Source organism: Paraphaeosphaeria sporulosa (assembly GCF_001642045.1).
Source record: "Paraphaeosphaeria sporulosa strain AP3s5-JAC2a unplaced genomic scaffold CC84scaffold_5, whole genome shotgun sequence".
NCBI lineage: Eukaryota > Fungi > Ascomycota > Dothideomycetes > Pleosporales > Didymosphaeriaceae > Paraphaeosphaeria > Paraphaeosphaeria sporulosa.
Genome location: NW_017253364.1, coordinates 2,923,709 through 2,951,232, shown reverse-complemented (window position 1 = coordinate 2,951,232; position 27,524 = coordinate 2,923,709). Strand labels below are relative to the sequence as shown.

Genomic DNA, 27,524 nt, shown 5'->3' with positions numbered 1-27,524 from the left:
CAGCAGTGCAGCCAGCGCAAGCCTCAGGGACCAAGCCCGACAGAGCAGCCTGCGCACCCCTGGCCACCACGCGCCTGGCCTCCGAGCCCTCCACATCCGCCAATGGACCTGGTGGACACACGACCACCACGAACGGCTGACGTTATACCTGCTGCGACCTTTGCGCCGACGGCCTCGAGAGAATAAAACGTGGCCGCCCCAGTCGACTTCACGAAGCAGCGTATGCTGGCCCCCAAATCCCCCGGCGGACCCAGGCTTGAGTTCCCGTACAGGAACCGGGCCCTGGACGACTCTCTGCACTCATGGTACGAACTTGGTAGGGCCAAAGCCATTTTGCGGGGTCGCTTCAGAATGTCTAGCCCTCTGTCGCTCAGCAATCTGTATGACTGCTATGATAGTCCTAGGTTTGATGTCGGAACTGGCGACCGGTCAATGACGCTCACCGCAAGATTCTTTCGAGGCCAATGGCATCCTCAAAGGAACAGGTCCACGGATTCTTCCAGTGCCAGCAGTGGAGGCCAGGCGTCCTGCCGAACAAGCTAACCCTAAGAGAGGATTTCTTGGATATGGACATCATGACACGGATGGCTCCCCGCAGCCAGATCCAGTATTGGCATGCAAGGCTGGTTCATGGGCTGGTATAGTCCTGTCTTAGATCCCTTTTGGGTCTTGGGCTGCAAGATTGGGGGAGCCAACAGCCGCGTCAATGTGCAGAAAAAGGCGTTAAAGGTTATTGCCAGTGACCTGGGAGCTCGCTTGGCTTCGAACACGATCGAGGAGCAGGCGGGCTAACCTCTCTCACTCTGGGAGGCTTATCAAGGTACGCGAGCCACATTGTGCCATCCCCAGCTCAACAACCCGTCATCACAGCCACGTGCACCAGCAGTTACGAACAGCGATACGAGCCTTGGCACTTCGTGTTCCCACTTCGTCGGCATCGATACCTGGATGACGCCCGTCGGGACCTGGGCTGAATCTCCAAGGATCTCGTTCGACGATCGAACGGATCGCGTCATGGTCTGCAGTGCGACTAGGCGATGCTGATGGAGGTCCCCCACTGTCTGGCGTGAAGCCGCAGAACATGTGTTTCTTGGCCTGGTTCACGTGCATATCTCCGTCTTGTGGCTATGTACTTTCACAAAAGAAGTCGCATCCCGAGATGTGGCTGTACCTGACTAGATACGAGAGTCTAATGTCTACACGAACGCGTGTGTGACGAACGATTGCTCTGCGAGGGTTTGTGCGGCTATGCTGCTTACCTTCTCGTGTTTCGTTGCATACCTGCGCAGAGCTGCGCACTGCCACAGTGAGCGCTCCGTATCGACAGCTTCGCACTACAGTCTTCTCTAACCAGTGGACTCAAACAAAGCCTGCACCTCAATCTCCTTGGCTGTTGGTCATGGGTCACAGCACTTCTCCTCATGATAGGCGTCTTTAACAGCCACGGAAAGTACGAAGCGCGACTGCCTCAGCAACAGAGGGTAGGTGCAACCCCGTCACGCCAAACGCAGGCTCGGACCTCACTTCACTGCGGCTGTCTGAACTGCAACAATGTATTTTCATTGAATAGGCGCACAACGACCCATGAGCACACATCCATCATCCAGTGGGCAGCGCCGAGATGACTGCGCTCGGGGACACTGACGGTATAGCGGAGCCTGGAGGCATCATAATGACAGGCGCCGGCGGGATCGAAATGAACACCACCATGACCGCTGAGAATCTGGAAGGGTGTTAGCTGACGCAATCGAAGTTCAGTAAGTACACACTCACGCTGCAGTAGCACCGAATATTTCTGTCCTCTTGCTGGTACCTTGCGTCAAAGCAATCAGACCGATAGCGAAGACGAGTGAGAATCCAGCGAGACAAATGAGAAGCGCCTTTAAACCCTGTAGTTGCGACAAGACGGAGATCGCAATGACCGGTAAGAGGCATGCGACCACGGTTGAGATTCCGGAGGTCAGCCTCAAGGCACTGTTCTCTGACCACGAAACCAATGTGTCCTCTTTCTTCGTCTTCTTCGGCCAAGGTGGTGTTGTTTGAACCCTGTAATCTTGCCCAGTATCTTGGCTGGCAGTGTTTTCGAGATCTGGGGTAACGTTCATTTTCTTTCGCTCCTTCCACGAACTGAGAGATCTACGGAACGGGATTAACTCGGACGCATACCAATGTGTCAAGCCGTCAACCTGTATTTGAGGTGCAGTGAGAGCCAAGTCTGGCTCATGCATACTCTTTTCTGGCCGGCGCATCCATAACAGGCTGCAGAGAAGACTGCGGAATTGTGACCCGAGGCTCTTCTCTTCATCGTCCGGGTTATTTTTCAGCAGACCCCATGTATTCACTGGCCCGCCATCGTCGAGGTCTTGGACATTGAGGTTGCCACCATGTTCATGGCGCAACCATCCACGAAGTGTGCGCATATTGAACGGCTCGGGGTCTGGCAGTGCGCACACCTTTGAGTACTGCAGCAAAGCCTCGTCTAGATAACAATTAGCTCGGTCCGACGAAAAATGGTGAAAGTCTTTGAAACTCACTGTACTCTTTCAGTACCCCACGGATGGTTTTCATGGTCTTGAGCTGCTCTGAGGCGTTCGATTCGTTGACCAGAGTGTCAGCGTACAGTGAATAATCCTGGTTCCGTGGGTGAGCTTTATCGGCATGTTCCAGCCTGTGGAGTTTCTTTCGTAGGCTATTAAGCTCGACTTGATAGTACAGCAAACTCTTGACGTTTAGGTCACGAAATCGAGGAAAAGCTGCAAACTCTGGTTGGTCTGCCATCAACTGAGCCAACTGTGGCCATCCTTCTACTGCATCGTCAGGCAGCTTGCCTTTCACAGTGCGGATGCCATCTTCATCTCCTTCATTTTCGCTGTCGCTCGATATGGATTCGAGGTCAGAGCTAAGACTGACGGTGTCTGGCTGAGTAGCATGTTGCGGGAACTGATCCTGATCGGGGGTATTTATGGCCGTCGCTGTGCCTGGAGTGCTGGGCGCCCGATCTGAGGTCGAAGGGCGGCTGTCCATCTCCTGCAGCTCTAAACTCATCTGGCGATGAACGTACTCCGACACCATTTGATAAAGCTTCAACAGCTGCGAAAGTCGGCTTGCGGCTTATATTTCGAGGGCATTTCGGGAGGCGAGGAGCTGAGGCGCAGCTTCATTTTTCCTCCTGAGGCAAGCAATGCATCTGCCCCGTTCCGGCCTATCATGGACAGGTCCTGCAGGTCTCGCGTCCATTTAGATGCTGCCAACAGCGACGCGTGAGCATCCGCTATGCAAGGTCAGTCTAACGTGCATGCACACCGCCGACTTCGTGAACAAGTGTGCGCAGCTCTGGCTCCGGCTTTCCGCGAGGACCCAGAGGCATAAGTCGGGTGCCTATCCAAATTGTTTTCTCGAAGCTATCAGTTACTCAACGCTTCCCACGTCGCACCTTGTCTTTCGTCCACAACCTGGTCTCTAGATTTCTTTCGCAACTGACGTTGCATAGCGCGAACATCCGCCAGCACCACTGCCGACGGTCGTGTAGCTGAGCAATTCTCGCCGTATCATGAGGTTATCGCTATCAATTGTCGCTCTTTTGCAAGAGACAATCGTCTTGGGTGATCTGTTCGAAGTTTACAGGCTACGCTCACTCGATTGCTAGCCCATGAAGGGCAGGGTTTCAGTTGCCATAGTCAGCACATCGACGCTGCGGATTTACCCCACCTTGACAAACCCAGTCTTCAGCTGCCATGTCGGCGATGGCCGAAACCTGTGATTAGGCAACGACACAAGGCTGGCCGCACCGATCAGAAAATGTTTGCGCCTTCATTTGCCGACTCTGCAGCCTCACGCTAGAAAGCTGACCACCCCAACCTGTTCATGCAGCCTCCACCAGTTCCCTGCCTGAGGCTGCGAAGCTCCACCGAATCAATGATGAGCTGAAGCGACCTCACAGTAGTTTCGCGACAAGTTCGAGTACATCCTGATGAGAGGAAGAGGAATCCATCGCATACGCGAACAGTCTTTCGTCGTTGGTTCTCCCTCCCTAGATCGATCTAAACAAAAGGTTGTTTCCGGACTATCGAAGCCACTCGCTATCGTCGAAGGTTTTCATGCCCAGCGCGAATGGCTGCTACGTGATAGCATTACGGCCATGTTTTGGCCCGCCGGATTGTGCGGTGCGGAAGCGACAGTGGGGGCCGAGGGAGACACGCAACGCTTCAACACACTCTTTTGCGAGACGCCACGGAGTCAGAGAAGGCAGACGATGGAAAAGTAGGGGAAGTTAACAGTAAAAGATGGAAGGACCTTCTTATGCCACAGGCGCGCAGCTCAGTACAGCGTGATCAGGTATCAGGGATGGGAACCTGGCACTGCCGCGCACCGTGCTCAAATTGACCCCAGCGGGCGCTCAGCCAACGGATCACTCGCCACAATCGACCCCCAACCATCGATGGCGGCCAGGGTATCAGCACCTGACACGCTGATGGAGGGCGACGCCAGCGTCTGCGTGGTCGAATCCTGCCCCCAAATTCAATACTTTGCCTACTTGATAAGAACCGCTGAGTGCACGGCCTCCACCAACCCGTCAGTGCTGCGCCAGACCGGTGACTAGAGTCCTGGCCTGCGCTGCTATGAGGCTCAAAATGGCCCCTGGAAAATTGCTATAGTAAGTTCGTTGCCTTATCGTGCGATGATTCATAAAAAACGAGAAGAGGTCCAGTTTAGCCCTCCAATTTTATACCCTCGACCTTCCTCGAGTTCGACACGAATACTGCCAGACATCCCAGCAACGAACCAGAGCTGACAGCCAATATGAGTCAGACTACAACTTCCAGTGAGTTACATCTGGACGCCGTAATGCGGCGTGTACCACCTTAGTATGCCCCATTCACGGTCCAAACTCTGACATGTACTACATCTCGGTCCGGGCACCGCTAACTACACAACCTTTACAGAGCAAAGGAAGAACGTCTCCGTGGACTTTGAGAATCTAGCCGTGCCTAAAGGCCGAGCATCTTCGGTCTCAGCGCAGACTATCGTGGACGAAAATCCAGACTTCGCAGTCAGGCGAGCACCTGTCCAAAGACGCGGTACTCATGTTGCCCTGGTGAAAGTTTCGTGGTGGGATGTCTTTAAGGCCACTATTTTTGGCACGAAAAACTTGAAGAGACATCTGGCGGCTACTGTTGAGTGGGCTGAGGTCGAAGGCTCTCACGCAGAGGTATGCTGGTTTCTTTTTCATGAATCCAACTGCAACTGTTGACACATACAGTTCTTCGATGAAGGGGAGAACTGGTATAAACTCATAGTATCTGCCTACAAACGCGAGGGCCGCGAGTTCATTCCAGTACGATGTGTCCTCGATACTGGGTGTTCTCAAGGGAACATTATCTCTACAAAGCTTGCGCAGCGTCTTGGGTTCAGCGATTCCGACTACCTGCCGCTGACACCCAGGGAAGAAAACGGCGGCATGGTTGCCACAGGTCATACACATAAGGTGTTGGGTTGTATACGTGTGTCATGGTTCTCAGAGACGAGCCCAAAGGTGTTCAACAATATGCGCTTCCTTGTCTCAGAGACGGCGGATGTTGATCTTGTGATTGGCACGCGGTCCATCCAAAAGGAGAAGCTGCTAAACCCTCCGAATCTGATGAATGAGCAGAAAATCCATGGCTTGGCCAAGCCTTCTGGTGAGTCTCTTTGTGTGTTAAGCCGTATGTTGCTACCCCACTAACACAAACAGACAAGAAGCGGGAATCACTCGTCCATGACATCAGAACCCTCGAGGCCGACAAAAAGAAAGCCGAGAAAGGCTTAGAAGATACCAAGGAAGGCACAAAGGAGCATGCTTATGCGGAGAAGACATTGAAGAAGGCTAAGAATGCCCTGAAGATCGCCAATTGGAAGTTGGAGATCCACGACGTGGGCCTTGACCTGAAGAAGAACAACTCGGAGAAGACACAGAGGGCGCTGATTGATAAGAAGAAGGGCCTGGAAGCAAAGGTGGGAGGGAAGGAAAAGAAGGAGAAGTAGATATGTGACTGGTGGTCTTGGGGCGTCGGGCGTTACTTAGAGCTGTGGACTGACTGTATGCGATGGACGGCGTTTATGGACCTGATTTATATCCATTCTGTTACAAACCCACCGACTATTTATCATGAAACTTTTTTGTGTCGCTTACTTAGACTTCAATGTGCAATATCCAAAAATATATTGCTGCGCAGTCGATATAAGTCCTAGTCTGTCTCGAAACACAAGGTCACAGCCACCAAGCATTCCTGCGCGAAGACTCGCTTGCAAACAAGCCTAATAACACACATTGTAGGTATTGGCGCTCTGAGTCTAGAGTTGGTGCTTGTAGCGGAGTCGGAGATAAGCCCGTGCCAGTAAGCTGTACCGAGGTAACATCACACTGCTTCCAATCTCAATAAGCCAGTCTATTGCCGACAAATAGGAGCCCTAGACACGCATTCCGCTCAAGTAGTTTACCACCCATCTTAATACAAAGTGTGGTAGAAATAGTGATCTGAATCTGCGCAGTGTCCTTTGGCCCGACATGAGTAAGTACACAGGCTCCATAAAGATCTTAGAAGTTTGCACTCCACAAACAACTCGAATCACAATCCAACATTTCAAACAGCTCAACGACTCGCCTCTATCACAAGTCACTTGATATCGAACAACATGAGTGAGAAGATCGTCCTACCATCCGAAGGCGCGCACGGAGAGAAGAACGGGACAGCCACGGCTACGTGCTACTGCGGTGCCGTGCAAATTGAAGTACCCACCGAGGGAGAAGGTCTCGTAGACACATTCATCTGCCACTGCACCGACTGCCGGAAAATCACCGCTAGGTAAGTCCCGTCGCCTACCCCACTTACCCACCAATCGCACTAACCATACCATCCAGCATGTTCGCATCCAACTTCGTCGTCAAAGACACGCACCTCAAGCACGTTCGCGGCGAATCGAAGCTAACCCGCTTCCGCCAGAACAACACCATTGCCACGGGAAATTACATGGAAAACAGCTTCTGCAGCGTCTGCGGCACGCTCATGTACCGCCGGAGTAGCGGATACCCCGGCGCTAGCATCCCGAGGATTGGGACCATTGACGATTACAAGCTCCAGGAAACTAAGTTCAAGCCGCGAATTGAAACATTTGAGAAGGATCGGTGTGCGTGGTTGAGGCCGGCAGATGTGCAGGAGCATGTTGATGGGGCGTATTATACGGCGGGGAAGAGCTGGAAGAGTCTGCATGATGGTGTTGGTGGTGATGGGAAGTGAGTATCTTGGAAAGAGAGTGCCGATTGGAATCGAAGCTCATGTTCTTCAATGTATATCCTCCCTTACGTCTTCACTACTGCGTGGTTTTGATGTGCCCAATCGGTTCGCGATTCTGATCTTGGATAATTTCCAAGTTTACTGGGGCTCTAAACGCTTGGTGGCTCTGGTTCTGTACTTCATAACGAATGGGTTTATTGACTGCAACAACTATTCCCGTTACACACCCACCGACCATCATTACATCCTTGCACGGTTCCCTAGTTTAACGTTATCTAGATTTCAATATGCAATCCAACAATACGATGCTTCACATCCTAGTCAATAGAGACTGCCTGTGTCTTAAACCCCCAAAGAAATTAGAAAACAGCTCAGGAACGTGCGCTTATGCTTCCTGCAACATTCGCGAACGTTTAAGTGTTCGATCGCTAAATCTGTCCGAGGTAGCGCGCAGCCAACGTCACGTTTCACGCTACGTTTTGACATCAGTTCGGCTGCACACTCCCTATAGCACACATCGAAGACTCGAGTTTCATCGCGCCTCGCATCGACTTGCCTTAGCGGCCTCCCTCTCCTATACAAACAGGGTTGTTTGGCGCGAGAAGCGCATGAAATATGCGCCTGAGTGTAGTGCAAAACGAATCAATTTGACCGCATAAACCTGCGAATGTTGATGCTCAAGCAGAAGAGCAACCTCAACACCTCGGCTCGTATCGTGCCTTTCCTCTTTTGGCATCCCCACACCCTCGCTTCGCTCCACCAACCCTAGCGCCCGGTTCCTCGCGCCGTCTTGGTGTCTCAGAACGCTCTCTGAGATCTGCATCTGCTACACGCCTCGGCGATGAAGGCGTGCATGCCACCAGCACGATGCTCAAGCCAGGCTTGGCTTCAACACCTCCCTTCCAGCTCGTAGTATAAAGGCAACAGCCAACCGCACGAAGAAAGTCTCATCACGCACTCACTCACTCCTCTTCTATTCTACTGTCTATACTACATTCTACCGCCGGCCCGGTCACTCTTTCTACGCGCTACATTCACTGCTGTCTATTCCTTTAACGCAATATACCCACCCAACCGCAAGCATGAAGTTCACCCTCGCCATCGCCACCCTCTTCCCCCTCCTCGCGCTCGCCGCGCCCCAGCCTCAGAACGCAGGCCGCCCCGTCCCCAACGGCGCGTGCTGTGTCGCCAACACGAGCTTGAAGCAGGATGTCTGCAATGTCAATGGGCAGACCGGGCGTTGCGTGCCGGACAACATTAACAACTGTGAGTGAGAATGAGTTGACGTTGGGGGTGGATGTGTGCTAATGTACTGGAAATAGGCGGCGCGCAGTTGACGTGTATCGAGGACTCGCGATTGACGTGTGATCCTAACACTTTGGAGAGGGGCCGCCCGCTTTGCAGACGTACACCGGGTGCTTAGACGATGGACGAAGAAATGAAATCAAATCCATGATAACGAGCTCTCGATTTCCACTTTAGCTGCAGTGACTCTTCTTCCGTCTTCTGCTATCTCCTTCCGCCCATCCATCCCCACCGCTCAGGCAGCCTCATCCTCAATCTCCAAGTTGCCCACCTTGAATTTCTTCCCCTTCATGTCAGCGTAGTCATTATGATCATGATAATTTCTGACCCTCTCCCTCACATACTCCAGCCCCCGTACCGGTGTCGCAGTTTCTGCATCTTCCCCCACCAACCCCAATCTCTTCAACAACGGCGAGGGTGCAGGCTTGATATCAACCTCATTCCCCGGCCTCACAAAGTAGAATAGTCCCAAGCGGTGAATGTGCGCCTGGTCCGCGGGCGGCCGCACCACGCGGTGTATCGTCGACTTGAGATAGCCCGCGGACCAAAAGTCGAGCGTGTCGCCAACATTGCAGATGATGCCGTTGTCGACTGGCGGCACATACTTCCACTCCCCGGTCGGAGTTTTGAGCTGCAGTCCCGCGACGTCCTGGCTCCAGAGCAGGGTTAGCGAACCAAAGTCAGTGTGTGCGCGAGACCATGTATTCTGCACTTTTGCATCGTCTGCTTCACTGCGAGGGCGGTAGATCATGTAGCGCAGGTGGTCTTCGCTGGGATCGCTGTACAGATGCTGTTTTGAAAAGTAGTCTTCTGGGAGCTCTAGGATGATGGAAAAGAGGGTGAAGACTTTAGTAGCGATGTCCAGGGAGCGCCGCGAGAAGGCCTCGATCTCGGAGCGATATTGTTGGAGGAAGGGCTGGAAGGGCTCGTCTTTGTTGGAGGGGATGAACTTGGGTATATTGACGGACTCTACGTTGTCGAGGACTTCTGTGCCCATGATTTTCTTCTCGTTTGCCTAGGTAAAATGAGAAAGGTCATTCGATAACAGAAATGGTATTGACTTACCGCACGATACCCGAAGTAATTGCCCTTGGCGAAGTCACATCGGTATTTTGGGTCTCCTTTCTCTTCCAGCGATAGATTGAAGTATGCTTGCCCGATATCATACTGGCGCTCTACTTCTTCCTGGGTCAATCCCGTCCCTATTATGCTGAAGAAGCCTGTCTTGTGTACCTGATACGATGTCAACAACGCACTCTTCGCGGCAAGTTCTGACCATTACTTACGGCATCTCTCAAATCTTCCGCCAGCCTCTGCCTCTCTCCTGGCTCGTCGAACCGGGATAGGTCGATGACTTTGATGTCCGCCCAGTCAAGCTTCTCGCTTGTCTTATTGGGTCTTTCCCATTTTGGAAGTGGTGCAGGTGCAACGGATGGCATGATGTGAAAACTCAAGTGCCTTTTCCCGGGTCCGGAGTGCAGACGTATATATAGCCCAAATGTTTCGTTTGCCGTGATGAATCAGTTACAATGTTTCGATATGCATGTCGATGTCATGTACCCAATGCGGAGTCGTAAGCACGCAATACCCCGCCAAGAGGTCGTGCTCACCCAGCTAAATCCTCAACACCACACGAGAGAACACATGTTTCGTCGAAAGCACAATGCCGGTAATAACATCCCGCCAGATCAAGGCGCTAGATACCGCATATCGGAGACGAACGTGCTTTTAGGCTGGAACTGGTATAGATCATGCGGCGTCTCTGAATCAGAGGCGACTGATACCGACATCCTGCGGCAGTGTACCGGACATGGGCGCTATAAACATGCTTCCCTCCAGTGAAGCTGCTGGCTTGGAGCATTAGCATTCGTACTGAAGTGGGAAATACTCGCTGCGTTGCCATTTGACCCTCCGAGGCTCCGGCAGATATACAGCAACCTCGTGCCGCATCACACGATTTTCCACGGGCACCGTCTAGTTGCTTTCTATGTCACGTACCAGAAAGCCGGAACCCCCTCCAAAGCTGGCCAGATCACCATGGCCAACTCTCCAGAACTGTCAAAGGAACTGCCCCCTTCGGAAAGAGCCATCTCACCTGTCCCATCCGACATTGAACGCCAGAATGAAGACGACGCACTCCTCAAAGCTGCCCATCGCAAAGTAGACAAGCGCCTCCTCCTATGGTACGCATTTGTGTACCTAATCATGCGCATCCACGTCTCCAACATCTCCAACTCGGCCATCATCAACCTCGAATCGGGTGACGGAATCCGCCGCCAGCTCGGCAATCTCTCATCCCAACAGTGGGGATGGGCACTGTCAATTTTCTACTACCCGTACATGTTCCTCGAGCCGCTCGCCACGCTGGCTCTCAAGAAGTTCAACCCGAATGTCTGGATGTCGCGCATCATGCTCACTTGGGGCATCATCAGTATGTGCCAGGGCGCGACGCAGGACTATGCTGGTATACTGGCGTGCAGATTCTTTCTAGGTGCTGCTGAGGCGGGCTTCTACCCAGGAGTGTTGTATCACCTTAGCTTCTGGTACAGGACTGAAAGGCTACCACTGAGGATTGGATTCTTCTACGCATGCGGGATGTTCTCAGGAACGATCAGTGGGTTGTTGGCGTATGCGATATCTTTCATGAACGGCGCTGGAGGCTTGGCCGGTTGGCGCTGGGTAAGTGGAGTTGAGGTCCATCGCATTGCTGATACCAAAGACTAACCTACGCCAGCTCTTCATCCTAGAAGGAATGCCGGCGATTTTCTGTTCAGTCGTCACTTACTTCTTCCTACCAAACTACCCAGAGACAGTCGTGTTCTTGGACGAAACCGAAAGACAAGCCGTCCTCGACGACCTCCCAAAGCAGGCCCCGTCCATGCAAGCCAAAACATTCAGCCGGGCGCAAACAGTCTCACTGTTCAAAGACCCAACCTTCATCCCCTTCCTCATGATCTGGATCACGCACGGCATCGGCGGTTGGGGCATCTCCTTCGTCCTCCCCACCGTTATCTACGAGCTCGGCATCTCCAACACCGCCATCAGCCAAGTCATGACCATGGTGCGTTTATCCCACCATCTCATCTGCCCACACGTCCCTCGAAGCTAACACGCCCCAGCCCCCCTTCACCCTCGTCTTCGTCATCCTCTGCACCCTCGCCTACCTAATCCACACTTCCCGCCTCTCCCCCTGGATCGCCGGCCTCGCTGTCGAACTCACGCAGATCATCTGCTACATCCTGCTCATCACGGTCAAGAACGCCGTCGCAAAGTACATCTTCGTCATGATTGCAACTGCGGCGTCGCAGTCGTTCTTCGCGCTCATGTGGCCGGAGCGCATCCGGGCGGCGAAGGGGACCACGACGGCGGGACTCGCCATCGGCATTACGAATGCGAGCTGCCAGCTCATGGGGATCGTGGGGCCGCAGATCTACCAGCCGAAGTTTGGGCCGACGTATAGGGTGAGTTATATCTGCTCGATCGGGCTGTTGAGTGCGTGTTTGGCGGCGGTGGGGACGAGTTGGTTTTTTGTGAGGCGAGGGGATGAGGGGGTGGGTGGTGAAGAAGAGACTACTGCATCGCCCTCGACAGGGAGGGCCGTATGATGAAAGTCGACACACGGGAGAGACTGGTGATAGGTGAGATGGTGGTGATAGCTAGATTCTACAAAGTCACCCCTCCGTGGTAAAGGCATTGATTGATCGTCCTAGGCGCCATTTCGACTTCCCTTCAAGACTTTTCCCAGATGGCCGTGCTTTCCGCTGCACAGACGTATTCTTGGGTTATTGCTACCGATATGTTATGAAGCATCGTCTGACTTAGCAAACGTCTCAAACGCCAGCTAAGAGATCGCCAGAGTCATCGTTCGCCCTCGCCTTCCCACCGCCGCTTCCCTGCCCTCCTCTACCTCCTCGTCCACCTCTGCCTCTGCCTCTGCCTCCTTTTCTGCCCCTACTTCCGACTTCCTTCTCCCACGCATCCACATCCACCTCCACACCCTCCGGTAGCACACCTTCGCTCATGAGCACGCCCCCACCCTTCTTCCTATTCTCCACTCTCTTGAAGAACTCGTAAGGCAATAGTCCCTTGTCATCCCCCTCAGTCAAAATAACCCCATTCTCGCTGACAAAGAACTTTACACCCTTCTCCATCGCCGCTAGAATATCCACATACACCAGCACCGTCGACGACCTCCGCATCCCCGATATCACCGGGGGCACCTCCTTCTCCTCCCCCATTGCCTCCCCCACATCCAGCGCCTTGAACCCCGCCGGCAATCCCGACGCAAAATGGATGTGATTCCTCCCCATGCGCCTCAACCCCCCGCTCTTCAAGATGAGATTCCACGCCCCTTCATCTGTCCCATGGACAACCACATCCGGCACATTTCCCCTCTCCACCTCGACAGGAGTAAGCAACCCCTCGGCATCAACCTTGATACTGTGGCCCTGATTTGCCCTGATGACCCACCTGCCAGGATCCTCCTCCTCTCCCTCTCCCTCTCCGACATCAACACCCCCCACCTTCTCCGCCTCCTCCTCACTACCAGCCCCCTCCAGCCGCTCCCTCAGCACCATGGAAAACCGCTGCTTGTCATTCGTCCTCACGACGTCGCGCAGCTCCGGAAACGTGACTTTGAGCGCCGTCAGGCACCGCGTGCGCAGCGCCGCGTCGACGCCGACGTACCCGCCTTTGCCGAGCTGAAGGCCCTCCGAGTGCGCGCCGTGCCGCAAGAGCCAGGATACTTTGCGCGAGACTTGCTGTTCGCGGGGGAGGAAAGCTGGGTTGCGTCCGCCGCCACGTGCCATGGTGAGGAGCGCTGGCGAGAAAAGTTTTGGCGGGATTTTTGTACTCGTGTGGGAGAGGTCGTGGGGTTTTGAGGGCGGGTAGGGAGTGCTGTCTATGCGGATGGAGTCAAGGTTGTTGTGAGTGAGAGATGGTGGGTCGAGATGAGTCGATGCGTAGGGCTGTCTGGATTGGTGGGTAGGTGCGCCCTTGGTGAAAAGGGAAAGCGGCGTGGCGTTTTTTCCCTCCGAGGGTGCGCGCCACACATGCGCCACAGGCAAGGCTGTCAAACAGCATGTTCCCTGTCGTAGGCTCGCCTCGGATTGTCGTATGCAGCCCTACCGGTCTACAAAACGCGGAGTCGCTCCGTCTTCAGTAAGAGATGCTTAGTCAGAGCAGCTACAAAATGCGTCACGTAAAAGTTGACACCTAAACTTGGTTTACGTATCGATAGTTTAATTTTGTCTAGCCAGTCCCCCGAATTGCAAGCGCTCTCTAATGAAGCGCGAAAAAGTAAGGGTATAATCCCTCAACACCTACCATACAGATATGTAGATCCATGCCAGTCATTCCAAACGCTCATAGCACCGTCCTTTCCAAATGAGTTTCTCGCATCGAAACTTGCAAAACGAAAAACGCCCCTGGTGTGCCCGTTGATGGTATCATTCCAAGCGCAAAATTTCCAAACGAAGCCAGAGATAGTAGTGGTCGCAAAAACATAACAAGTACAAGAATAGCTGGGTATCCTGAATCGGAGATGAGGCCGTCTTCGGAGAGGTCCTGCTCTCGTCCAGATACCTGTCTGGCTGGGTATCGTTTCTATCTGCGTCCTCATTGAGTGTGTTGCTCCAAGTGGCGGCATCAAGCGCCGTGGGCAGATGTGTCTGGATTGATGCACGATTGAAGATCATCGTCGTAGTGTTCCTGTCTAAAATGTGGCCAAGATGTGATCTTTATATGGCGTTGTGGCGTCCGGGAGCCGTTTCACCTGCACAACTTTACTGCCAGCCTCCCATATTTGGAGCACCAGCACCGAAATGAGGCGGTCCACCGTACCCAGGCCCGCCACTTAGGCCCAAGCCAGGGTCCATGAAGGTTTGCGCCCATTCCTCACCACCAAAGATCTCGTCGAAACTCATGTTGGCGGGATTCTGACCGGGTATCTGCGGTGGTGGAGGGCCGTGCACACCGGGTTGCGGGTGAAAACTGCGGTGCTGGGCACCTTGCATGAGATACATGGGCATGGGCCCCAAGAGCTGTACCTCATTGTCTGGCCGCCCTGTTCCTGTGCGTATATTAGCCATAGGGCTTGGTGCATACGATGCCGGACTAGGTTTGATGTCAATACCAGTGTATTGTGGAGGTAGTTGCGCCATAATCGGTGAGCCATGCTTGAACTGGTAGGCCTGAGGGTGACTGTCTTCAAAAGTAGTCATGGGCTGGTTTGGGTATGCTAACGGATCCGCAGATGGGAACATCAACGTGTTCATGTCGACATTGAGTCCCGATGCATCAGCCATAGTCGTCAACGGCGACCCGGCGAAAGGCTGGCCTGGGCGTGTATGTGGTGGCCCAGACGCCAAACCATAGCTCCCAAGACTGCTGGGAGTGGCTGACGTCGGAGTAAGACTCGGCGTTTGATCGAAATAATCGGAGCCTGGCGTGGCGGAATTGAAACGGTCTATCCCCAGGCTGGAAAGATGGCTTTGAGACAAGGGGAGCGTCGTCTTGCCATTCGGCGGCATAGTTTCCGGGAATGTTGATGCTCGTCTAACGCCCATTGCGACGAAATCCGAATCCTGCTTTAGCGCATGCGGCCGGGCATGCATCGATTGAGGTGAACTCGCCTGTCGACGTTTTTTGGTGTCAGTCGGCGCAACCGCACCTCCACGCTTCACGGACTCAGGCAATCTATCAAATATACTCTGTGACGACATTAGCACAGTATCCACAATACTGCACGTTGTCCGAATACACATACCTTCAATGTCTCTGAGCATCTATCCGCTGCGAGACTCCGTTTAGCAAAATAATCAAGAAGCTCCTTTCCTTCGAGAGCATCTCGGAAAAGCTCCCGACTAGTCTGGCTTGTCGGATTCTCCAACACAAAATAGAGAATTGAAATGATGGCGAAAAATGTGGTGTACATGGAAAACCAGTACGCACCAACGAGCAAGCCTCGTTTCTTCATCTCTGCTGAGATGTGTATGATGTTGCGCGATACACTGATACATGCAGATGCACAAGCGAATGCTCGTTGGTCGACTGAGGCTTTGCTGCGTTCCGAGCTCGACACGTAGTGCAAGAAGGGCCGATACAAAAGTAGTTGAGCGTGAGCGAATGCCATGCGCAGGAGTTGCTGAACCCTGCTATATCGTCAGCCATGAGACCCGTTTTCGCCGGGCGTCACTCACCGTAGAATGATGGGTGGAGCTTCACCGCCGGGCTTGAGCGCCATCGGAAGCTCGTCAAGCCATTGCTGCATGCTTTGTTCGATTTCCCGGATCTTAGCGTAGCTCACTGAATAAGTGACCGAGTGCTTGCCGCCAGACTGTGTACCTTTTGTGGGATACACGTATTTGCAAATCTTGCTGAGAATCCGCACAATCTTCACATGGGCATTTGAGGCGTGCATGATAGAAATCTTACCCTCTGGCATGGCCAGAATTTCTGTTTCCGTGATGTACTCGTCGTCGACTTCGGTTGGGTAGTCTTGGTCGACATCATCGTCTTCGATAAAATGAGGCAGACCTAGCATTGCACCGACATAAGTGTCCATTCTCCAGATCGCCCAGAACAATCGTTTGCGAGTTTCCGCTTCTATCGGTGTAAAATTGACATTGAACGATCGGTGCATTCCCATTCGGATGGCAGAGCGTAGGGCGACACCGATGTAGGAATAACAAGTGGACAGCTTGGCTGTGCTCTGGAGGAATTGTATCATGAATACGATAGCTTGAACTGATGTCAGATCGCGGCAGTCGGTAACGTCTAGTAGCTGACGCGACGCTCGAAAATACTTGTACCTGGAACAATTTAGCTTTTGGAAATTTGGAACGGTGTTGTCGACGAACCCTTCATCAGCAGCTCCCTCGACTCCCGCAAGCTCTTGATTGTTGGCCTTGGGGAAGAGCGAGCCCAGCGCCAGCACAGCGTATAGCAGCGGTAAGAAAGTATTTTCCGCATTGCCGTAGTTCTCGGGCGTTGTCTCATATATGCGATCGAGTGACTTATAAAATGATGGCAAATGCACGACGCGGAGCATGGCGCTAGCATCAACTAGGGCACTGTCGCACAGAGTTCGCGCAATCTTCTTGGGTGGGAGGTCAGTTCCAGCTGGAAGGACTGTGGAGTCCGCAGGTGAGGGATGAGCGGAACTCGGGGAATCTAGCACTTGAGATGGTGGCCGATATTTGAACAATGAGGCAGACGGCGCTTTGCCGCCGATTATGTCTCCGTATTCCTGTTGTATTCTTCGCATGAAACTTAGACCTGATGAATGGCCGTGGTAATCCCAATTGCCATCCTCGTCAAGGTCCAAATTACCGGTAGCCTTTACCATGGACTCAAGATGGGAGTCGGCTGCATCCTCAGCCCTGGCTGGATCATCGCGGCGCGGTGCACTGCGTGGTTGCGGAATAGGTTGCGGTCGGGGTTGGGAAGCGGGGAACTGTGGTAGCATGCCACTCTGCAAATGAGCATCAATGCTGGCATCACCGATATCCAGGGTAGGAAAAACAAGAGACAGTATAGTCTTTGCCCGTTTTAGCTGTGTCTCGAGCGCCTCGATGTACTGAGGTGCAGCGGTTCGCCGTCGATTGGAGGGCTGGTCGTAAGTGCATTCTGGAATTGTGTTACTGAGTGCACAGCGATGCGCGCATCAAACGCGGGAATGCGGGCGCGCCTACCATAGCTATATACTGTGCAATGGGTGCAAGGTTGCTTGCCGTCGCATTTTATTTTCTTGCGGCGGCACTCATCGCTGGGTTTTGTTAATACTGCACAGCCTCAATCGCCACGCTGGAACGTACCATGCACGAGTTACCCGCCTTCGCTTCTGCATCGGCCCTGTGGCTGTCTTGTGTGGCTGTTCCTCGCCATCATCGTTGATTGGTGACGTCTGCTCGTCTGCGTCTGGGGTTCCTTCAAACTGCGCTGCAGCGTCACGGGCAGCGTCAGAGGCCTGGACGTCAACGGCCGGGGAGGGGGAAGCATCCATAGTGTGGCACGCAGTTGGGGCATCGCAGACGGGGAGAGGCGCAGGCTAAGAAGAATTCAATCAGTTTCATCGGCTGGCATTGACTAAGCCGCGGGGAGGGGCGGTGGGAGTGGCTATCCACTGAATCATAACCCAGGTGGATCCGTGGGCAAGGGCGGAACTGGAGTAGCGCCGAGCCTTTGGGCGTTGGCAATTCGGAGTCGTCCGCTTGACGCTTGACGAACAGGCGCAGGCGCAGGCGTCAGTGATAAAGGAAGAATGCAGTTTTCAGCTTGGCATAGAGGCATACGATCTATTGCCGGCGGGATTGGGCAGCGACTGGCCGGCGGCCGCACGCGTCCCCAGGCGCAATTACGAGGGCACATCCAGTAGAGCAAGGCTCTCAGCGTTGGACGCGGCGGAAAAGGACGACTGCGCCCGCCAAGCTCGCTTATCTGCAGCCTGTGTTGCAAGTTGTGGCGTCACAGCGCATTGTTGGGCGTCGCGAGGCGCATTGATGCCAATCTGGAAAGAGGGGAACCCGCAGAGAAGCCACCACTGCCACAGGTTCGTGGACAACGCCGAGCAACAGCCCTCGCGCTTGGGCCCGGTGCCACTCGTCGTGGCGCGCGCGCGCCCGCACAATGCTCCCTCGGTGCAGGAAGTGTCCGTCTTGATACATGAGGGTTGCAGCGGACGGTGATCGTCTGTTCCATTGCAGGCTGTCGCGCAGCATCCGACCTCTTGCGCTTCTGCTGCTGGCCGCACTCGCAGGCTGGTGCTGCTTGAGGCATCGATCAACACGGATAACCGTGCCGGAGTCGTTTATGGCGTATTGGAGCCTCGTGGAAGCCAAGGCGCCCTTGTCCTCTTTGGTCTCGTCGCTCGGTCTCACGCAGCGTGCGAGGATCCGAAGCCCTGTCTTCCGACCCCCACCGCTGCCACCAGCCTTCTCAAGCCACCATGGCGTCACCAATTGGAATGGAATGTGTCCGAGGTGGTACACTGCACCATTCCGCTTACGGAACGGGTGGACCTTGAGGGATTGGACGAATGCACCTTCGACGTCGCAGTCTTTCGTGCTGTTGCCGTGGTCAGCTGTCCTGCAGCTTCGACGGCCGCCCGCACTGGGGTCGAAACTTGGAAGTGTTCCATGCCACGGCTACTCCAAGGACTTTGGAGAACTCTGTGGCTTGTACGGCTCCACTTCAGCGCGCGTGGTACTTCTGGATAAGTGCTTGCAATCTGACCGGCTCCGAATTGAGTGGGCCCACCTCCAAGACGATGGATAACTTGACCTCCGTGCATCCTTGCACAACCATCCTGAAGGTGGAAGACAATTTCCATTGGCACCAGTCAAGGGCCACGTATACCCTGTACGCTTCGCAGGTGCTTGCTCTTTAGATCGTGGAATGTATTGTACCTTTCCACGCACGCGACGCAAGGTTTGAGCTTGTGGAAACGGCCGGTGTGTCTTTTCTCACCGGGAGCATGAACACATGCGGCAGAAGCAATCGATCCCGGTGATGCTCCCTGCCCTGTCGGTGGCACGGTACAAACGTCAGTGACCGAGGCTGCAGGTCTCACTCATCGTGGCAAGTCGGTCTGAGAAATTATGCCCGTACCCGCTACTCTAATTTCTGACCAGCTCTTAGTAAAAGACCCCAGCTGCCCGCCGCCTGTAGTTTGGAAGCCCAAGGTTTTCTAGCGCCCTCCCATGCTTCGGCAGCATAGGCACGCTCCGAATTACGTACTAGGCATGCGCGCTAGCTGCTCGGGGAAACCCTGGCGAGTCACCGCCACTTGAGGCGGCTTGACCGCTGCACTCGCCTCAATCGCGAGTGTGAACTCGGACATAAAACGGACACTCGGTGATGTGAGCCCGATCCACATGTAAGTTGTGAATCGTGATTAGATCTCACAGATCGACCACTTCTCTGCTTTGCGATGTTGACAGACACCGCGTCATTGTGAAAGTTGCTGTCAAAAGCAAAGCTGCGCCGCCCGCCAGGATGCCATTAAACTTTGGATCAGCTGACAATTCCCAATGTATAAGGCTCGAGGTTATATGTATGGTCGTGTAAATTTTTCCTAGTAGGGAAGGAGCACCGGGACAGGTCGCAATCTTTTGCTCACTTGGCATGAAATGGATGCCTCGGATCAGGCCACATCGAAGTATTGGCATTTTGTGGGCATGAGCTATTCTCGTACCCGTACATTCCAAAGCGGTGCGGAGAGCTCCATGCATGTACGAAGTAGCGCTGGAGACACGCGCTCTTGTTGCGGCTAAATGGGTCCCTTATCGGGGCAATTGCGGTGCAATGGGGCACGTAGCGATGGAAATCGTTTATCTCCGTGCCTGGTAGGTGGAATCGAACAACAAATGGTGCGGCCTGGGGCTCTAACGGCATGGTGCAATCGCTTCCCCGGGCGCTGAGGCTGATTACAAGGTCCACTGCTCGAACTGACCAGCGCGGGAAAGAAACGGAGGTTCGTTTCCCGTAGGAAGGTGCTGATATTTCTACCCTGTTCCCGGTATTGGACATGGGGTTGCTTCATAATGCCCCATTCCAAAGACATCTGGAGGAAGAATTCCTTGATGCTGAAGTCGTCCGCTCCATGACGTGGAGAACGAAGATTACGATGCGGCACGAGCTCGATTTCCACACTAGTAGTCGATTCCTATCAGGTCGCTGGTGGTGTGTGGACCTCGAGGCGAACCGCCGATAACAAGTCATATACCGAAGCGACGGTACTGCTTTGATTGGTGAGCGAGGCCGGTTTGTTGGCCATCATCGGTACCCACACTTCACCTCGGCAGCGCACCTGATCAGAGCGGCCTTATTTGTTCACATCGTGTAAGGACGTAAGATCTCTTCAAACAAGCTCGTCATGACTCGATACAAATGGAAGCCTGTGTCTGGAGAAGGGGCGGTACGCAATGTGGATGACTGCGCGAGTGCGCGTTCCAGTTGGCACCGAAGGCGCCCTCGTGAATGAAGGTAAGATCACAGACAGCCTGCGGGCAGAGATTTTTGTCAAAATTCCAACTCAATCGAGTTTGTGAAGATGCTCTGAACTGAGATGGGTTAATCACGGAACTGCAAGCACACCTATCCGGAGTGTCTGAGCCAACCTTCTCTGTGGCCAGAATGATGAGGATACAATCTCATTCGAAGCTCAGCGCCGATATCGTAGCTAAAGGACTTACCATCCTGTGTAGTGGCTGGGTAGGAACTTCGGTCACTGTTAATTAAACAGCTGTGAATGTTGGCACTGGAACCGACGCGCTTGTCGCCAACTCCATCGGCAAGAGACCCTGGGCGGTATGCGGATCCTGCAATCAGATGGTGATGCTGATGTTAGGACATCGTAATCCCTCGAGGAAGTTGGAGCACCTGGTCACTATCGGTGCCAGTGAGCCTGCCCGAGGCCCATCTTGGGAGCCCGAACTGAGTGCTTGACGGCTTCACGCAGAGTATGAAAATGGAGTTCGCAGTGGATGCGAACATACTCAAAATTGGAGGGAGCGAGCTTGAGATGAGTTATGCGTAATGCGCCATGGCAAAAATGGCGCGATGGGTAACGAGTTGAATCAGTCCATGCTGCGAGTCGACGAAGCATAATCGTCACCTCCCTTCTCCCGTATGTTCAACGTCGTCCTGTCTATGACAAAATGACATAGTGTCGATTGTCGCGTACCCAGGCAAGGCACAGGAAGTCCAAGTTTTCATGCTGTGCATATCCATCATTTACGCGTGGTCAGACTCTAGGTATTTAGATCAGTTGGTAAAAGCATTCGGAATTTGCTTGTGTGCAACATGCATGTCGTAGCGAAGGCACTGAAGTGCCCAGAAGCTGCACTAGAGAATTCGACTAAACTGGCGAACCGAAAGAGTGCGGCGTTGGTGAGGGGGGAAGTTAGAAATCGCTGCATGGAGTACATCGATCGATTGTTGGAAAGACGCAGCCATTGGATGGCAAGGACGCTGTATTGACAGCAGCCGAAGTTGACGGTGGTGAGGCAGCTGTGCGCAGCGCTAACCACATTCGCATCATCACGTAAGCGCACACAGTCGCTCTCGCCTATTTCGCGCTGCCAAGCCCACATTGGCTTCGAGGCGCGAGACTTTGGATTTCTCTTCCGACTGCAACGACCATACTAACACCCAGCACCACCCCGAGCATCATGTCGACCTTCGAGCCCGTCATTGTACGTACGCCTGCTGCGAGCACTTGCAATCCACTACCCCGGCTGCGCACTCGTCGCTGAGTCGCAACAAAATCCTACCGCACCGCAACGACTTTGGGACATGGACTTTGGCTAACAATGGCGAAGGTCATCGACGGCAAGGGCCACCTGCTCGGCCGCCTTGCCAGCACTGTTGCAAAGCAGCTGCTCAACGGCCAGAAGGTCGTTGTCGTGCGATGTGAAGCCCTCAACATCTCCGGCGAGTTCTTCCGCGCGAAGTGTACGTCTACCCGAACCGATCCCCGAATTGCATCGCCCTGGACCAAAGACAAACTCGAACATGTGGAGACACGGATTGCACTGGAGGGTTTTCGCTGCATTGCAGACGCCCTGCGATCGCTTATCCTCCCGAACATTCGCTGACCATTTGTTGCAGTGAAGTACTCTGCTTTCCTGCGCAAGCAGACCCGTTACAACCCCACCCGTGGAGGTAAGAGGCTCCCCATCAGTTGGTAGCTTGAGCGCGGACTCTAACCGCCACCAGGTCCCTTCCACTTCCGCGCTCCCTCCAAGATGTTCTGGCGTACCGTCCGTGGCATGATCCCTCACAAGACCCCTCGTGGTAACGCCGCCATGGAGCGCTTGAAGACCTTCGAAGGTGTTCCCCCGCCCTACGACAAGAAGAAGCGCGTCGTTGTTCCCCAGGCTCTCCGTGTGCTCCGCCTGAAGCCCGGCCGCAAGTACTGCACTGTCGGCCGCCTCGGCCACGAGTTCGGCTGGAAGTACCAGGATGTTGTCTCTCGGTATGTTAGGGTCTACTATCTAGAGTGAATCCTGCTGACGTTGAATGTTTAGTCTTGAGGAGCGAAGGAAAGCCAACGGTGCCGCGTACCACGAGAAGAAGAAGCAGGCGCGCAGGCAGCTTGCCCAGGCCAAGAAGGACGCGAAGGTTGATACCAAGGTCACCGAGCAGCTCGCTCAGTACGGCTACTAGACGGGGACGGGTGATGAGTAGGGACGGCGTGAAATGCATTGGTCTTATGGGAATTTTTCGACCTCCAAGTATCTTTCGACCATCGGTCAGGGTGTCCAGGCAAAAAGAGCTTCAAAGTGCTCACGAGTTCATGGGTTCCTTCACGGTCAGATACTATCTTCCGAATAGAAGAAACACAATATGAAAACCTCGGGGCTGCATGGGTTCGGTAATGTCATGGAGTTGGTCTTGTCAATAATGATATCCATGTCTGACATTTGCCGTTCCAGTGATGACGCGTGGTGTACATCGAACTATATCAAAATCAAACGAAAAGCTTGACGTTATCTGCACTTTAGGCGCGGACCGATGCCGCTGGAGGAATGGAGCTGGAGCTAATTGAGTGACGATGACCTCGGCTACGTTGCGTCGATCGCGTCTTAGCTATCCCAGTCGTACTTACCCCAGCTTTCGACATCAACTTCGCATCCCTCGGTCAACATTCTTGCTACGCAATCTTCGCTGGTAAGCTGCTTGATCTGCATCAGGCGACTTGCTCGACACAGGAGCTATTTCTTGATCCCATTGACATATTTGCACGCTCAAAGGTCAAGCTTTGGGATTCGAGGCTGCTCCGCATCCCCGCAACGAGAGCTTATACCTTCGCTTTCCGACGACTCACACGTACGCGCAACACTCAAAGTACATCTGGTGTTTGCAATCAAGCCGTCGACTTATTGCTACAGCTAGACTGTTCCAGTACCGTCATAGCAACCTCGGTCCTGCCCCGCGACCCCGCGATCTGAACATCTGGAAGCGCAATGAGTCCCATGGAACGGCTACAGAAGCTTGCTTCACATTTCACATCAGCAAGCCCAGTTCCAGGGCCTGCAGCCAAGATACAGCCTGGAGACAGTCATGAGTACCATCACAGGAACAACTACCACACGTTGTCACCAACAAGCTTGCTTTGGCGGGCGGCCTGTATAGAACCAAATGTATGATCCGGCCCATCTACCCATCGTGTTCTCTTAAGATCAGGCTAATCAGGTGGCGCATCACTTAGGCTACAGCAATCTATCACAAAACGGCAAATAATAAGATTCTTCGACGCTCGTATCTTGAGACGGCCGACCGGGCGCGCGGCTTCGCCTACTACCTTCGCAAGCACAACTATAAGCGCGTCGGACTGCTTTGCACAAATACCCCCGCCTTCCTCGAAGCATTGTTCGGCATCGCAGCCGCTGGCTCCGTCTCGGTCGCTGTAAATTACCGACTGAAAACCGACGACATATCGTATATTTTCCAGCATTCGGACGTCGACCTCATAATCGCGGACTATGAGTTTGAAGAGTTGTTGGGACAATATAAAAATGAGAGATCAGCCGTCAAGATCATCATCGATACAGATACGGATGTGACAGAGGGCGAGTTAAGCGGACCATTCGACGATGCGGTGCTTGAAGGCCTCACGTACGACCACGAGAATGGATCCAAGGGATGGGCGGACCTCGAAGCGCAAGCCAAAGACGAGGAAAGCGTCATCGCATTGGCATACACGAGCGGTACCACAGCACGCCCTAAAGGCGTCGAATACACACACCGGGGATGTTATCTCGCGGCAATGGGCAACGTTATCGATTCTGGACTCAACTTCCACAAAGGTCGAGCCAAGTACCTTTGGACTCTTCCCATGTTTCATGCGACTGGCTGGACGTTTCCCTGGGCCGTCACGGCGGTACGCGGGACGCATTACTGCCTCAGGAAGATTGACTACCCGGAGATCTGGAGGCTCTTGAAAGAAGAGGGCATCACCCACTTTAACGCCGCGCCTACAGTAAATACTTTGTTGTGCGCAGCGAAGGAAGCAGAGAAACTACCTAACCCCGTGCACGTCACCGTTGCAGCGAGCCCGCCATCAGCATGGCTCTTCGAACAAATGACGAATTTAAATCTGCATCCGGTACACGTTTATGGCCTCACAGAGACATATGGCCCGATAACCAAGGGATATCATATGCCAGACTGGGAAGAGCTCCCTGAGAAAGAGAAGTACGCGAAGATGGCGCGACAGGGACACGGCATGGTCATGTCGCTACCCGCGCGCGTCATCAAGACGGAACAGCCCGAAGGTGTTCTTATCGATGTCGAAAGAAACGGAAAGGAAATTGGGGAGATTGTCTTCGAGGGTAACATTTGTGCGAAGGGGTATTACAAGGACGCAGAAGCGACCAGAAAGCTGTGGGCCGGCGGCGTGAGCCATTCTGGTGATCTTGCCGTCTGGCATCCAGACGGCGCAATCCAAATCCTGGACCGAGCGAAAGACATCATCATCTCAGGTATCCATCCTTCACCGCTTCACCCTGCCCCCGTTTGCTAACCTCTCCACAGGCGGCGAAAACATCTCTTCGGTCGCACTCGAATCAATGCTTGCCACGCATCCCTCCATTCTCGAAGTCGGCGTCGTTGCTGTCCCCGACTCGCACTGGGGCGAGCGACCCAAAGCATTCGTCACCGTGAAGGAGGGCGGCTCTCTACAACCTGACGAGGTCATCACCTGGGCGAAAGAGAACAGCAATATCAGCAAATTCATGGTGCCAAGGGAAGTGGAGGTAGTGCAGGAGCTGCCAAAGACGAGCACAGGAAAGTTGAAGAAGAACGTTCTTCGAGAGTGGGCGAAGGGAAAGAGGAGTGCTAGCTAGACGGCATGAGAAGAAATATGTGAATGTAAGGCAGAGGCGAGTGCATGTGAATAAGAGAAAGAATTGAACTAAATCTATATATCGCGCCGATGCTAATCCCAGGTACAAAATGATGTGTCTTTTTCCATCAGCAAAGACATACACAACCCTATCTCAACTCACACCGACTATGGACCCGCACCTTGAATTCACCCATCGTCCCGGACACCATGTTGTCGCTCCTGCCAGACCTAACCCTCTATCTTCTGATCACGCACTCTGGGTACACTCACAGTCGCCACACAGGCGAAGGCAAGCGCTCAACAGGCGAAATACTCTGGTCCCTCCCCACCGGTCCCTGCAGAGATGACGAAGGGCCCGTCGCATTCTGCGTCCTCGGATGCACGGGCGGGGGGTAGTCCGCTGGGAGAATAAGGTTCCACTCGACGCGGAACGACGACGGCTGGATGGGCGGGTCTTCGCCCGGCGGTCTGTGTAATCTTTGGCGCCGGGCGGCACTGGCGTACGCCTCTCGTGCGCACGCTTGCTCGGCTTCCCATTGATCGGTGGGATCCTGGTATAGCAGGTTAGTAGCTGGCGCGCAGTAGGGCAGTCTGGGATCACTCACGGGGTCGTCGTCGTGGGTGGACGTGATGCCGCGCAGCGCGTCCAAGCGCTCGGTGAGCCAGCGCGGGAGCTCGTAGTGCTCGGCGAGCCAGATCTCGGCGCGGGCACGTTCGAGAAAGGAAGAGGTAGAGAGGGCTGCCAGCCGGGAAGCGAAAACCTCGCAGCGGTTGCGGCAGAAGGGTTTAGTTTGTGGGGGAGGTTGCTGCTGTAACGGAGGCGCACTGGGACGCCGCGGTTGGCAGGAGCCAAAGGTGTTTCGCAAGACAAACTCCGTTCCTGTGTTGAGTTCTTGTCTTGTATTGGATCCTATGCTCATGGTGAGCGTTTTGGTGTTTTCTTTTCCAATTTTATTTTTCCGGATAGGATTTAAGATAAGCTGAGGTGAGGTTGATCTGATGGATTGTGGGATGTGAAGAGAGACTTGGAATTCGAGTTGCAAGATGCAAGAGCTGAGTTGAAGAAAAGTCTAAGTAGAAGTAGGGAAGTTCAAAGGTTTCCTGGATAAGTGCGGAAATGGTACGGTTGAGAAAACGGGTAACCTAACAATGGTGTTGAGCTCTCTCTACCATACTTACGTCTGGCTTCAACTTTAGTAACCGCCCTATTCAGCACCACCGTCGCTACTGTTTGTCGAGCTACCTCCAGTGCACTCACGATTATGTTAAGAATGTGCTCGATCTATTAGATGACTATTCATAATTGTGCAGTACATCACCGATATCACTGTTGAGAATATTCGAACCGGTGTACCTTGTTAAGAGAAACAAATTTCATTTTAACAATTACTAGCTAGCTATGTTTGCTACTTATGACAGGGACCGTTTCTCCACCGTATTACCATTATCCTGTCTATTCCGACGTTGATTCTTTGGTGTTCTTCGTCTATCTACCATCCGTACTCTTCGACATTGCTACCGCCGTTCCAGGCACCGGTATTCCCACCCTTGCCGTGGCCGCCGAAGCCATGGGTGACTGAAGGCGCCGCTGAAGTGGAGGTGGAGGTGGAGGAGGTAGTAGCAGCGCTCCAGCCTGCGGTAGACTTAGCGCGGTTGAATCGGCCTCCAGGGAAGCTTGAAGTGGTCTCAGCTGAGGCGGAGCTGGCAGAGCTCCACGCACTGTGACCAGAGCTTGAGGCAGCGGTAGGGCTACTGGATGAGAGCACTATGGGGCTTGATGGGGCCGTGGTCGTGGCAGTAACCGTAATGGTGCTTTTGGCCTTGGTCGTGGTGGCGGTCGCTGTGCTGGATGATCCCGCACCCGATGTCGTGGAGGATGATGCAAAGCCAGGTTGGGAAGAAGTGGTAGAAGAAGTGGTAGAAGAAGTGGTAGAAGAAGTGGTAGAAGAAGTGGTAGAAGAAGTGGTAGAAGAAGTGGTAGAAGCAGTGGTAGAAGCGGTGGCAGAACCACTGGAGGATCCCACACCCGATGTCTTGGACGATGCCACAGCGCTTGACGATGCAAAGACGGGCGAGGAAGAAGCAGAAGTGGCACT

At 53.7% G+C, this 27,524-nt stretch overlaps 12 protein-coding genes across 12 annotated transcripts in view; 7 read left to right on the top strand and 5 right to left on the bottom strand.

Moving 5' to 3' along the window:
- Positions 1 to 1,153: 1,153 nt before the first annotated feature.
- Positions 1,154 to 3,122, bottom strand: CC84DRAFT_1164742 (uncharacterized protein). The gene is made up of 3 exons (XM_018178551.1): positions 2,535 to 3,122; positions 1,774 to 2,479; positions 1,154 to 1,723 (listed from the first exon to the last, which is right to left on the bottom strand). Exons 1-3 carry the CDS (start codon positions 3,070 to 3,072, stop codon positions 1,600 to 1,602), a joined length of 1,368 nt encoding a protein of 455 aa, XP_018036844.1. The 5' UTR covers positions 3,073 to 3,122; the 3' UTR covers positions 1,154 to 1,599.
- Positions 3,123 to 4,800: 1,678 nt separating this feature from the next.
- CC84DRAFT_1176469 (uncharacterized protein) lies at positions 4,801 to 6,021 on the top strand (the record flags this gene model as incomplete). The annotated part of the gene is made up of 4 exons (XM_018180226.1): positions 4,801 to 4,822; positions 4,944 to 5,209; positions 5,261 to 5,678; positions 5,732 to 6,021. 4 exons carry the CDS (start codon positions 4,801 to 4,803, stop codon positions 6,019 to 6,021), a joined length of 996 nt encoding a protein of 331 aa, XP_018036843.1.
- Positions 6,022 to 6,672: 651 nt separating this feature from the next.
- CC84DRAFT_1176468 (uncharacterized protein) lies at positions 6,673 to 7,599 on the top strand (the record flags this gene model as incomplete). Its single annotated transcript, XM_018180225.1, has 3 exons — positions 6,673 to 6,842; positions 6,899 to 7,270; positions 7,551 to 7,599. 3 exons carry the CDS (start codon positions 6,673 to 6,675, stop codon positions 7,597 to 7,599), a joined length of 591 nt encoding a protein of 196 aa, XP_018036842.1.
- A 754-nt stretch (positions 7,600 to 8,353) lies between these two features.
- Positions 8,354 to 8,694, top strand: CC84DRAFT_1091117 (uncharacterized protein; the record flags this gene model as incomplete). The annotated part of the gene is made up of 2 exons (XM_018174388.1): positions 8,354 to 8,537; positions 8,594 to 8,694. 2 exons carry the CDS (start codon positions 8,354 to 8,356, stop codon positions 8,692 to 8,694), a joined length of 285 nt encoding a protein of 94 aa, XP_018036841.1.
- A 42-nt stretch (positions 8,695 to 8,736) lies between these two features.
- On the bottom strand, positions 8,737 to 10,191 carry CC84DRAFT_1146643 (2OG-Fe(II) oxygenase superfamily protein). The gene is made up of 3 exons (XM_018176562.1): positions 9,863 to 10,191; positions 9,642 to 9,809; positions 8,737 to 9,591 (listed from the first exon to the last, which is right to left on the bottom strand). The coding sequence occupies exons 1-3, from the start codon at positions 10,013 to 10,015 to the stop codon at positions 8,812 to 8,814; spliced, it is 1,101 nt and encodes a 366-aa protein (XP_018036840.1). The 5' UTR covers positions 10,016 to 10,191; the 3' UTR covers positions 8,737 to 8,811.
- A 382-nt stretch (positions 10,192 to 10,573) lies between these two features.
- CC84DRAFT_1146640 (MFS general substrate transporter) lies at positions 10,574 to 12,181 on the top strand (the record flags this gene model as incomplete). The annotated part of the gene is made up of 3 exons (XM_018176561.1): positions 10,574 to 11,255; positions 11,311 to 11,637; positions 11,696 to 12,181. Exons 1-3 carry the CDS (start codon positions 10,614 to 10,616, stop codon positions 12,179 to 12,181), a joined length of 1,455 nt encoding a protein of 484 aa, XP_018036839.1. The 5' UTR covers positions 10,574 to 10,613.
- Positions 12,182 to 12,231: 50 nt separating this feature from the next.
- CC84DRAFT_1196490 (uncharacterized protein) lies at positions 12,232 to 13,595 on the bottom strand. The gene has a single exon (XM_018181466.1). The coding sequence runs from the start codon at positions 13,382 to 13,384 to the stop codon at positions 12,407 to 12,409; it is 978 nt and encodes a 325-aa protein (XP_018036838.1). The 5' UTR covers positions 13,385 to 13,595; the 3' UTR covers positions 12,232 to 12,406.
- Positions 13,596 to 14,221: 626 nt separating this feature from the next.
- Positions 14,222 to 17,612, bottom strand: CC84DRAFT_765432 (uncharacterized protein). Its single transcript, XM_018187362.1, has 6 exons — positions 17,393 to 17,612; positions 17,270 to 17,343; positions 16,436 to 17,204; positions 15,776 to 16,387; positions 15,343 to 15,727; positions 14,222 to 15,286 (listed from the first exon to the last, which is right to left on the bottom strand). The coding sequence occupies exons 1-6, from the start codon at positions 17,578 to 17,580 to the stop codon at positions 14,360 to 14,362; spliced, it is 2,955 nt and encodes a 984-aa protein (XP_018036837.1). The 5' UTR covers positions 17,581 to 17,612; the 3' UTR covers positions 14,222 to 14,359.
- Positions 17,613 to 21,568: 3,956 nt separating this feature from the next.
- Positions 21,569 to 23,023, top strand: CC84DRAFT_1164734 (ribosomal protein L13). The gene is made up of 5 exons (XM_018178550.1): positions 21,569 to 21,772; positions 21,899 to 22,031; positions 22,188 to 22,241; positions 22,296 to 22,554; positions 22,607 to 23,023. Exons 1-5 carry the CDS (start codon positions 21,749 to 21,751, stop codon positions 22,743 to 22,745), a joined length of 609 nt encoding a protein of 202 aa, XP_018036836.1. The 5' UTR covers positions 21,569 to 21,748; the 3' UTR covers positions 22,746 to 23,023.
- A 171-nt stretch (positions 23,024 to 23,194) lies between these two features.
- CC84DRAFT_1196487 (acetyl-CoA synthetase-like protein) lies at positions 23,195 to 25,487 on the top strand. Its single transcript, XM_018181465.1, has 3 exons — positions 23,195 to 23,722; positions 23,791 to 25,063; positions 25,116 to 25,487. The coding sequence occupies exons 1-3, from the start codon at positions 23,546 to 23,548 to the stop codon at positions 25,424 to 25,426; spliced, it is 1,761 nt and encodes a 586-aa protein (XP_018036835.1). The 5' UTR covers positions 23,195 to 23,545; the 3' UTR covers positions 25,427 to 25,487.
- A 207-nt stretch (positions 25,488 to 25,694) lies between these two features.
- Positions 25,695 to 26,348, bottom strand: CC84DRAFT_1217683 (uncharacterized protein; the record flags this gene model as incomplete). Its single annotated transcript, XM_018182919.1, has 2 exons — positions 25,695 to 25,979; positions 26,034 to 26,348. 2 exons carry the CDS (start codon positions 26,346 to 26,348, stop codon positions 25,695 to 25,697), a joined length of 600 nt encoding a protein of 199 aa, XP_018036834.1.
- Positions 26,349 to 27,026: 678 nt separating this feature from the next.
- Positions 27,027 to 27,524, top strand: part of CC84DRAFT_1259652 (uncharacterized protein) — a 1,669-nt gene continuing 1,171 nt past the window's right edge. The window contains exon 1 of the mRNA XM_018184929.1: positions 27,027 to 27,524. Within this exon, the coding sequence (XP_018036833.1) occupies positions 27,196 to 27,524 (329 nt within the window). The 5' untranslated portion in view covers positions 27,027 to 27,195.

Bases quoted from the DNA above. Each gene is read 5' to 3' on its own strand.
- CC84DRAFT_1164742 (XM_018178551.1), bottom strand. From the start codon at position 3,072: ATGGTGTCGGAGTACGTTCATCGCCAGATGAGTTTAGAGCTGCAGGAG. The intron at 2,480-2,534 runs GTGAGTTTCAAA...ATTGTTATCTAG, and splicing joins TGGGGTACTGAAAGAGTACA to ACGAGGCTTTGCTGCAGTAC. The intron at 1,724-1,773 runs GTGAGTGTGTAC...ACACCCTTCCAG, and splicing joins ATATTCGGTGCTACTGCAGC to ATTCTCAGCGGTCATGGTGG.
- CC84DRAFT_1146643 (XM_018176562.1), bottom strand. From the start codon at position 10,015: ATGCCATCCGTTGCACCTGCACCACTTCCAAAATGGGAAAGACCCAAT. The intron at 9,810-9,862 runs GTAAGTAATGGT...ACATCGTATCAG, and splicing joins CGGAAGATTTGAGAGATGCC to GTACACAAGACAGGCTTCTT. The intron at 9,592-9,641 runs GTAAGTCAATAC...CATTTTACCTAG, and splicing joins ATTACTTCGGGTATCGTGCG to GCAAACGAGAAGAAAATCAT.
- CC84DRAFT_1196490 (XM_018181466.1), bottom strand. From the start codon at position 13,384: ATGGCACGTGGCGGCGGACGCAACCCAGCTTTCCTCCCCCGCGAACAG.
- CC84DRAFT_765432 (XM_018187362.1), bottom strand. From the start codon at position 17,580: ATGGATGCTTCCCCCTCCCCGGCCGTTGACGTCCAGGCCTCTGACGCT. The intron at 17,205-17,269 runs GTAGGCGCGCCC...ACACAATTCCAG, and splicing joins TTGCACAGTATATAGCTATG to AATGCACTTACGACCAGCCC. The intron at 16,388-16,435 runs GTTCGTCGACAA...AAATTGTTCCAG, and splicing joins GAGGGAGCTGCTGATGAAGG to GTACAAGTATTTTCGAGCGT.
- CC84DRAFT_1164734 (XM_018178550.1), top strand. From the start codon at position 21,749: ATGTCGACCTTCGAGCCCGTCATT. The intron at 21,773-21,898 runs GTACGTACGCCT...ACAATGGCGAAG, and splicing joins CGACCTTCGAGCCCGTCATT to GTCATCGACGGCAAGGGCCA. The intron at 22,555-22,606 runs GTATGTTAGGGT...TTGAATGTTTAG, and splicing joins TACCAGGATGTTGTCTCTCG to TCTTGAGGAGCGAAGGAAAG.
- CC84DRAFT_1196487 (XM_018181465.1), top strand. From the start codon at position 23,546: ATGAGTCCCATGGAACGGCTACAGAAGCTTGCTTCACATTTCACATCA. The intron at 23,723-23,790 runs GTATGATCCGGC...CGCATCACTTAG, and splicing joins CGGCCTGTATAGAACCAAAT to GCTACAGCAATCTATCACAA. The intron at 25,064-25,115 runs GTATCCATCCTT...ACCTCTCCACAG, and splicing joins GAAAGACATCATCATCTCAG to GCGGCGAAAACATCTCTTCG.